This window comes from Myxocyprinus asiaticus, chromosome 16 (genome assembly GCF_019703515.2).
Source record: "Myxocyprinus asiaticus isolate MX2 ecotype Aquarium Trade chromosome 16, UBuf_Myxa_2, whole genome shotgun sequence".
Classification (NCBI taxonomy): Eukaryota; Metazoa; Chordata; class Actinopteri; order Cypriniformes; family Catostomidae; genus Myxocyprinus; species Myxocyprinus asiaticus.
In genome coordinates, this window is record NC_059359.1 from 14,618,255 (window position 1) to 14,628,664 (window position 10,410).

General features: G+C 37.7%; 1 protein-coding gene across 2 annotated transcripts in view; it reads right to left on the reverse strand.

Annotated features, from left to right (window-relative positions):
• Positions 1-9,389, reverse strand: part of sh3bp5b (SH3-domain binding protein 5b (BTK-associated)) — a 31,549-nt gene extending 22,160 nt beyond the window's left edge. Inside the window, exons 1-4 of one of the 2 annotated variants that reach the window (XM_051720885.1) lie at positions 9,094-9,150; positions 8,549-8,611; positions 5,271-5,457; positions 4,925-5,053 (exon numbers count right to left, since the gene is read on the reverse strand). In XM_051720885.1, coding sequence (XP_051576845.1) covers positions 4,925-5,053; positions 5,271-5,330 — 189 coding nt within the window. In that variant the 5' untranslated portion in view covers positions 5,331-5,457; positions 8,549-8,611; positions 9,094-9,150. Of the gene's footprint in view, positions 1-4,924; positions 5,054-5,270; positions 5,458-8,548; positions 8,612-9,093 lie in introns of both variants that reach the window. The other variant, XM_051720884.1, reaches the window with a different exon arrangement.
• Positions 9,390-10,410: the final 1,021 nt, after the last annotated feature.

A 10,410-nucleotide genomic window follows, 5' to 3' on the forward strand; every position in this document is an offset into this window, starting at 1 on the left:
ATATGACTCACTCAGAGTGCCAAAATAATATAACCAAGCCAATGAATCCACTTTCCTCACGCACTTCGCACCAGCAAAATAACAAAGCCACATATGGGAAACAGAGTCAGAGTTTGTTATTAAGTGAAGTTCAGTTCCTACCAGAGTTTATACTCAAGCTCCTTATATTTTATGTGAAGGGAATAACGTTGCAGTGGCACTCTGTTAGACACTTCAATGTTTGATGAAACTCACAGTGAAACTCAGACAGCTGCAGGGGTTTGGCTGTGCCACCAATCTGACAAGGACAATACTTGCCTGACATCTCCAGACTGATGTACCTACTAAATGTGACCAATGAAATCATTATTAGGCAGGATAATTTAGAAGCATGAAGGTTCTTTCCTATGTTCAAGTATGTTCTTAGTATTAACACATTAACAGTAGAAAAATTACATACATTTGTTAATTCACTTTAATAATAAATCATTAGGCAACAAGGTTGTGCATTACAAAGATTTTACCAGGGGTAAGGACTATTCTTAGGCATGATGTGAAGTGGGCCCCCTTACATGTGGTAAAATCCCTGTAACAAACTGAATAGAACCGGCCTGGTGTGTTTATAGTTATATATAGTTTATTTTTACCACAGCTTTGAACATGGCTCATCCAATCAAAAATCAAGTGTCAGGACTGTTAATTTTACATTTACATTTATGCTTTTGGCTTTTATCCAAAGCGACGCAATGCATTCAGGGTATACATTTTATAATTTTGTGTGTTCTCTAGGAATCGAACCCATGATCTTGGCGTTGCAAGCACCATACTCTACCAGATACTGGAAGGGCAATAATCAGTAGCTGGAAAACTGACTGAATGTTATGCATTAAACAGTAGCAGGAAAAAACTATGGTATATAGGCCTATGTCATGTTTGTGTATCAGAGTATGTACGTGTATTATTCAGAAGGATCCTTGATGAGAAATGTGTACTGAATTATTCATATCAGAACTGAAAAACCTTTCATCCTCAAATCAGCACAGTTGTAATACATACTTCTATGTATATGGTTCTGTCGTTCATTCATTATGCATATCATGCACTTCAATCTAAAAGAGTCTTCAACTGCATCCAAAGCTATGATACATAACATAACACATAACCATTAACCACATAACCATTACAGAAGCCTAGCAATCTGTTAATTATTTTCAAAAGCATTGTGATGGACTAATGATTGTATGAGTGTGATTGTAAACCAGGCTTTTAGACTGTGTCATCTGAACACATCAGAACATGGATGAGAGACTGGTTATCCTCACTCTCTTGTTCTCAACTCCCAACACTCAAAAGAGAGCTGGGTCACTTACAGTCAATGTTTTTTTGCACCAGATACAGTCAAAATGTATATATCTGGACTGTTTGTGGCTGCTGTATGGTACAGTGGCATTAGGCATCCTTTTTTGCATGTGAAATAAGTAACAGCATTATGCTACGTTAATTAATGGGGTACGGGTTTGCTGTCAGGTTCAACATATAGTTAATAAATAATTGTTTGCGCTGCACCATTTAAAAATAAACTTCAGCCATTCTTTCTTTAGAATCCTTTGGAATGATCCTCATACCATTAGTTATACACAAACAGTAATAAAAGTATTTTCTTATAGTGAATTCTAAAAACGTTGTATAACCTGGACAGCTATACATCAGTAAATTGCGAAAGTTTGGACTGAGCCATTTTTCTAGTTTAGTTTCAAATCTTAAATGGGGAGGAAGATATTAGATCTGAAAAGTTTAGTATGTTTTTATAGTACATCAAACTCTTACTTTTAAAAGATTCATGATATGACCCCTTTAAAACAGAAGCACAAGACAATGTCTGAGACTGAAAGAGGACACTATTTAATGCAGAAGTGAGATCAAACACGAACAGAGTACGAACTTAGTAGGACAATTAGCTCTAAATAAGCTTAAATTTAAATTAGGGGGGATTTCCACTGATGCTTGCAGCAAAAACTGGCATCAGACATCATTAGTGGTTGTGTGAAATGCTTTTCTTTATATAGAGGAGGAAAGTCAGTGGGAGACAGACACAGAGACTGCGCAGGGGTGGGGAGAAAAACACGGCAAACTGCAAAGAAAGGTAACAGCTAAAGCTCTACTGCAGTCAAGCATTCACTGCAGAGAGACAGCAGAGGAAAGACAGTCAATAGACAGACCTGACATGCATTAACCTTTTAAGCTCTGAAGGTGCTTTTAAAGATGTCCTGTTTAATTGGCATGTTCAAAATAAAAGACTTACAATTCTCAAAAGAGGGTCAATTGTTTGGTATAATTTTAAAGAAAACTTTTAAAATTTTTTAATGATATAGATTATGATAAATTATGAGACCCTCGGCCTAAGAAACTGCTGAAAATTCACAAAATAAAATTAAAAACGTAACTTATTTTTCTTATTTGACATTATATATGTCTGGGTGTAAATAAGGTAGCTCCGAATACTGCTTTTTGTTCCCAACCATGCCACTTGTAACTTGAGTACAATTTTGTGATAATACGGCAAAGCAATCAAAAGTTATAGAATTACAAAAATAATTTATCCTAGAGTCCAAAAACATCTCCAAGTGTCCAAAAGCCTCTCCAAACAAATAACATATAATAATTGTACATAAGAACTAATTACACATGCAAACACAACAGTGACTACATGTATGCTCTCTCTCCAAAGCATGCAGGCATGAGTAACGAGATTTCATTCAGTTCCATTCTGTGCCATTTGAGCCATCATTGAGCCCATTTACATGCACACCAATATGCTGATTACTCTCTAAAATCAGCTTATTTAAAAAATCTGACAAGGCAAGAAATCCGCTTTTTCATGACATTTGAAATAACATGTTATTCTCTACTTTTGACGTCAAACTGTGAAGAGGCAAGCGCTCAACACGTGCGCACACTGGAGGAGCCGGTAAGAAGATGGGGTAAGGTGTTTACATGGCACGCAAAATCGGCATAATGGGCAAAAATCTACCCATGTCGACCGGGTTATTCATAAGCCATTTATGGCCTTTATGCCGATAAAGGAAGGCGGTTTATTGCGTTTACGTGACTGCATGCGTTGTAGGCTTATTTAAGCATAATCGTGTAAGAGCATGCATGTAAACACGCTCACTGAGTGTACTTTGCGCCATCTCCTGGTGGCCATATGTAATTCGAGTAAACGATCCTCTCTGCCCATATTTGGATGACTTTCACCTCTAGTTGCAGCGATCTGAATCCTATTACGATTGGTTTAGCGTTCCACAGCACTGGACAACGCACTTCATAATTTCCGATGAAATCATCTGATCCAGAAAAGCGAATGTGTTTTCTACTCTTTGAGAGCTTTCAAATGACATATTACACATGGCTATTTGATCAGTTTGATGTTTTTACTGATTACAATAATATGTACGGTGCAAGATTAATAATAAATGATAAAAATGTAACACTTCTGATTTGTCTGCAAATTTCCAAGCACTTGTTCAGTTTGGGTCCTAATGTCTTTAGTACAGCTTTTAAGCGATATCTAGTTATATATTTGTTATATTAATTAATTATAATAATAATAATAATAATAATAATATTTATTTCTCGGGAGACCCACCGCCAATCCGAGCTTAAAGGGTTAAACATGTTTATACATTCTAAAACCGAAATGCATAAATAATCTAACTAAACTTCAGCATAAAACTTGTCTTGCATTGTTTGTGAATGATACCTCAAACTGTGGAGCCTGTCGAGGAGAGGTATGTGCTATTTTTTTATTATTTATTATTATTCCCCAACAGCAGCAGTTGAGCATATCTGAGAACAACAGGCTGGGTTTGGCTGGGGTGTAAGTGATGAGCGTCTGGCTTTCCAACCTGATTAAGGAATCAAGCATCTGTCACAGCCCTTATCATCACACAATACCAGAATGTGGTCCGTCATTAGTTTCCTGTTTGCCAGTTCTGCTCTTCTGCCCGGCTATTACAGAATACAAAGAACCTATTGAGCATCACAGCACAAATACGAGTTTTAAACTGTAAACATCCTCCTATCTGAACAGCACTGACTCCGTCATTCTGTGGTACAATAAAGATTTATTAAAAAAACTACAACTAAACACAGTTTAGACTCAAGTTTAAGTCAATCAATTTGGAAAAAATATTTGTCAGTACATCATTGTCCAATTCACTTATAGAGACATTTCAACAATCTGAATACAGTCTGGAACAAATAATCATGTCTGCCTAATTTTTTTTTTTCCTCCACAAAGTTTTTCCCAATTAAGAACCTGACTGTTCCCTTAAAAATGTAATTGTTTTAAAACAATTAAAATATATATCCTCCACCACAGAGATAAATGGTAAGAAAAATCAGTGCTTTGTGAGTAAAATTAAACTTACAATTCTTCCTCCATGCAGTGAAAAACACCTTACACTAAAATACCTTACCCCAGTTTCAGAGCAGGTCAACACTTCAATTGGAACTGATATAGTCTATTAAGTTTACCAAGTGTTGTATAAAATCAAAAGGAAATTTGCTCTACAGCTGCAGTGTTCTAACTGAGGTAAACAGATAATCTGTTCTTAGAACAGCATAGGCTCTTGAGAAAAGGGAACTGAGATTTGTGCATATAAACGTTCTCTCGCTCACTCAGCAGTCTTTTATGCCCCGCTAAATGAAGCCAACCACCTGTGACAGATCTAGAGAGAACGCTACTGTGCAATCCGGCTCATAGCAGATAACAAGCTGATAGCAAAGAAACCTCTAAAGAGGGATAAAAGAAAACATATGGTAGAGAATATGGTGGTGTGCCAACTGGAAACAGACGTTGTGTGGGTGAAGTTGGCTCTGGGAAGATGAGATCAGATTTCTTACAATTTTTTTTTATTTGTTTGGCTCACACGAAAATCCTCACCTGTCGTGCCACCCGCCGAGCCTCCCAGTACGGTTTTGATTCCTCCACGGCTTTCCCAATCTTCTCCACCAGCTCATCCAGCTTTAGAGTGGCTTCCACCAGCACTGAGCGAAACTTCTGCCTGGCATCCTAGAGATGGACCAAACACAAATAATCAACATGGCTGTGTAACAGATTACAATAAACCGTACACATTATGCAATGATAAAAATTTCACACAGTAGTATGCTACATTGTTGTATGGATAAAGATAATAAGCATTCTGCACAGTATTCATTCTACAGAAATTTTATAAATACTAGTTAAATGTTATTCTGAACATTGATCAAAAGTGCTACCCGCTTACTAACACATCTTGCGTTCCATAGAAAACTTTGTGCATGAGAAGTTTCATAGCTTTCTGCATTCATAGCACAATCCATTTGACGATACCACCATGTTGATCTGTGTTGAAATAATGAGTTTCAGTGGGGAAAGAGCTGGATTCCATTTCAACGGCCTTGGACACAAAGGAGCTGAGGAATGCTGATCTCCTGGAAGCACAGAGAGGGATCTTGCAATCTGGAACACGTAGATATATTGCCCTTATGTCGGTGCATGATTCATCATCTGGAACACGCAGATGCATGAAACCTGAAGAGAGGGTTTGCTCGCCAGAGCTAAACCTTGTTGCTGTAGTTATCTCCCTGGAATGAGGATTCCGAACTTGCCGTCTCTTGGCTGGAGACTAAGAATGTTAAATTATCTCTTATCCTCTCTCATAGAGTGAGACTTGGCATGTTGGATGGTTTGTATTCTGTTACATCTCCTACCACACATTCAGAATGTTCATTATTATTCTATTATTGCCCCCAAACTCGAACTGCCGGGAACTCAGAACGTTGATTATTATTCTGTTATTGCCTCTCACTCGTAGAGTGAGACGACCCTCTGGATGGGGACTCAGGACAAAGGAGTTTTAGAAGTGTATCCTGTTAACGACCCTCTGGACAGGTACTTAGTCTTCCCTGCCTTGTGAGGGGTGTCTGGCAGTTGTCCGAGCAGCTTATCTGATGGCTGTGCTCGACATTTTTTTTGTGTTGGTCCTGCCATGATCCAATCAAAATGGAGCAAAAAAAAGATTACGCTTAAAAAGTCCCCAGATACATAAGTAAGGCATATGTGGTATTGTTTAAAAGCTTAGAATCTGAACTTTTCATAGACAACCATAACTTCTGCATTTATGTTACATAAAAGAAGGCCTGAAAATATCCGCTTCACAATTAAGCTCCACCTTGAGGTAATGTGGTAGAAATAAAAATATGAATATAGTCTTTCAAATAGCACTTAAATAGACAAATCATTAATAAAATGAAAGCTCTCATTCTCAGGAATGCAACTGTACAGTTTATTTTGTTGCCCTTATGCCACAGTTCAAAAGAATCACAAAATGTAATTTCTGTAAGACATCAAATACAAACTTATCTTTTATGCACCGATCACTGCTGCTGTAAGCCAAAAACAGCTAAAAAAAATTATATCTGCTCTTACCTTAGGCACAAAATGATTAATTTTTTACTTCTCTGTGAGCTTGCTTGTGTGAACAATCCAACATTATATCTTAGATGTCCAGAACAAAATATGCAGTCCAGCAGAAAAAGCATGCAAAAAAAAAATAATAATCAGAAAATATGTTATCGAATATTGATGATAAAATCCGGATCTCAGCTTTCTAATGACAATTTAGACTGAGCTTCTAGTCCACTCAGAGGCCGAGATATTCGATGAAACAATGGGGGTGGTGCATGAACTGAAAATTAGACTGAATGTCTATGGACGAGCACATCAGTGAGGGCTAAAGCGCATTAGAGCGACACGTACATTTCAGAATTTTGTGATGGAAGGTGAAACAAGATGTTTTAATAGAAGATTTTTTTTCCAAAATATAAAATAAGACTTTTCAGAGGGAGACAGAGTGAACAGAACCAGAATTACATAGTTACAAATTTAAGTCATAATCTTTTCAATATGAAGGACACAGTAAGCAAGGAAATGTATACAATGATTTAATTACTGTTATTGGCTGAAATATCAGCAAATAAGAGAGCAATTCTCCTTTAGCCTCTGTCTTTAACCACTATAGACTAGCGAAGTCATCTTATTACTTAAATTATTACATTCGGACATGCCCAAACAATGAACCAAGCAGCATCTGGGACAGTGGGACCAAAATGATCACATGACTGAGTCTCAACTGCTTTGTGTCTTAACATGTCCTAGTTTACAGTGTCATTGCGATCTGTGCTTTTCAGACTTAACTAAGAATGCTCTTCCTAAAAAACTATATTTGTGTATCATGACTTTGTGGCATAGATTAAACCTATCTGAATCAGACAATTTTAAATGATGGCCTATAGTCAAAACACTTCAAGTTTCTTTTAAAGTGTGTGAATTACAAAATTCTTATTTAAATACTTTTTTAACACTGGTTTAAAAAGACACTTAATATAAACTCCAGTCAACATACAGATTATGGTGCTCAAGGAACACTTGATCTGTTGCATAATCCAGGCATTATAACACATTCTGTTCTTTTGTGTGCCAGGGTGCAAAATCCAAACATGGGAGAGATGACCTCTATTAACAATTTACCTACTGATATGATATATTAAGAAGTGTGGATACAGCACTTTATATCAGATCACTCACTAAATCAACAGAAAACATTCCTCATCATGTTCCTGAAAGCATATTTTAGTTGGTTATGAAACTGTATAAATAATTAAAGATGGTAATATTCGGGGGGGCCTGGGTAGTTCAGTAAGTACTGACGCTGACTACCACCCCTGGAGTCATGAGTTCGAATCCAGGGCGTGCCGAGTGACTCCAGCCAGGTCACCTAAGCAACTAAATTGGCCCGGTTTCTAGGGAGGGTAGAGTCACATGGGGTAACCTCCTCGTGGTCGCGATTAGGGGTTCTCGCTCTCAACGGGGCGCGTGGTAAGTTGCGCGTGGATCACAGAGAGTAGCATGAGCCTCCACGTGCTGCGAGTCTCCACGGTGTCATGCACAGCGAGCAACGTTATAAGGTGCGCAGATTGACGGTCTCAGAAGTGGAGGCAACTGAGACTTGTCCTCCGCCACTCAGATTGAGTAACCGCGCCACCGCGAGGACCTACTAAGTAGTGGGAACTGGGCATTCCAAATTGGGAGAAAAGGGGATAAAAAAAATAAATACATTAATTTTAAAAAAAGATGGTAAAACTCTGTTAGTATATGAAGCTATATTGAAAAAATATTTTCATTTCATTTTTGCTATGCACATTTTTATCATAAGTTTAAATACTCATACATTTATTGTGTGGTTTTTGGGTTATTATTTTTAGTCATTGTAATATGGTTACATTTTATTTTTTTTTTTAAAGAGTATTTGACATTTAAAAACATTTATACTGCAATAATCAAACATACCCATGTCCCTTAGCTTCCATTCTCTTGTCAACATGGACAGTAGGCCAATGCTATTCATGTCCACTGATTTTACATTCATTTATTCAATCAATCAATAATGTATTAATTTACTTATTCAATCACTCGTTCATTCATGCAGTGCAAACTTGTGGATATTGGATTATGCAGTCATACCTCAAGCTCAGTTTCACATCTATTGATGTCATCTGTGGACTGATTCAACTTCTCAAGCTCTCCCTATAAAGACAATTTAGAGAATATGTTTCAGAAAAGTGAAAGAGAGACATTTCCAATTAAATGAGTCAATTCAATCTTATACGCTACAGCAGCACATATAAGAGAGAAAACTTGGTCGATGGTAGACCTGATGAGACTGGAGAACATTGAATGCTTCATTTAACAAAGTCGTTTGTTTGTTTGTTTGTTTGTTTTTATCTAAAGCTGCAGTAAACAAACGGGCAACAAATGGGGCATCAGAGCGCATTCAGTGCCGCAAACGCGCAGTCAATATAAGCGAGTTGCGGCGAATGAATCAATAATTTACTCGTCAGTCAGTAGCCTATAGAGATCAACATGCAACCCTGCCGAGTCGCGAGACAAAATATGATGAAACAGATTTCAATAAGTTCATTAAACAATTAATAGATCTTTCATGGTATTTGCTTTTACATTAACATGCTAAAACACAAGAAACACAAGCACCAAATATCAATGTCTACCTGAATTCTCGGGTCCACCTCCTCTTCCTCGAGTGATTCACATTTTTCGTCCGATCTGGTCTCCTTGTCTGTGCTATCCATTTTATTTTATTTTATTTTGACAAAGAGATTTCCTCCTGTGTTACAAAGAATAGGGATGGTGATTTCTGTAAATCTACGAGTTTACAGAGGCGTCATGTATAGATTATATTACACATGAATCACCGAGATCATTCCCACACACTGGACGGAATCTTCATGTAAAAAGAAAGAAAGAGACGCACGCGCGTCTGAGCTATGTGTATGGTGCGTGAATCTCCCGCGCGCACGCGCAAACGCGCATCACACACACACACACACACACACACAGCTGTGCCATTAAGACTAGGTGAAGTGTGTCCCGCCTCCTTCTCTACCTCTTTTGCATTTCACGTGTAACTTTCTCCAGTAAAACACTTCTCGCCAATGAATGTCAAATTGTTGACAATGACAATCTACCTACCTACAGTGGCAAGAATGGAATTAGTGGAACTGGACGTGGAATTAGCTGGTTTTCTGCATTAATTGGTCATAAAATGTGATCTCATCTTTATCAAAGTCACAAGTATAGATAAAAACAATGTGCTTAAGCTAACAACACACAAACAAATTTTATAATCTTTCATGTTTTTATTGAACACATCCCATTAAACGTTCACAGTGCTGTGGAAAATGTAAGTGAACCCTTAGATTTAATAACTGGTTGATCCTCCTTTGGCAGCAATAACCTCAACCAAGTGTTTCTTGTATCTGGGGATCCACACAACATTAAGAAGGAATTTTGGACCATTCTTCCTTACAGAACTGCTTCAGCTCAGCCATATTCTGAGGGTGTCTGGTGTGAATGGCTCTCTTGAGGTCATTCCACGCCATCTCTATTGGGTTAAGGTCTGGGGACTGATTGGGCAACTCCAAAAGGTTGATTTTCTTTTTTCTTTTCTTTTTTTAAACCATTCTGTAGTGCATTTACTTCTGTGTTTAGGGTCACTGTCCTGCTGTCACACAGCCACCCTGACAATTAAATCCCAAACAATTCAGTCTTAGTTTCATTAATCCACAAAAGATTTTTCCAGTAGCGTTGTGGAGTGTCAAGGTGGTCTTTGGCAAACTTCAGGCACGCAGCAATGTTTTTGTTGGAAAGCAGCGGCTTCCTTTGTGGTGTTTGAGAGTAGCCACAGTACTTAATCATATATCCATTTATAGACAATTTGTCTAACTCTGGACAGATGAATTAAGCTCTTTGAGATAACTTTGTAACCATTTCTTGCTTTATGCAAAGCAACAATTCTTAAACGTAGG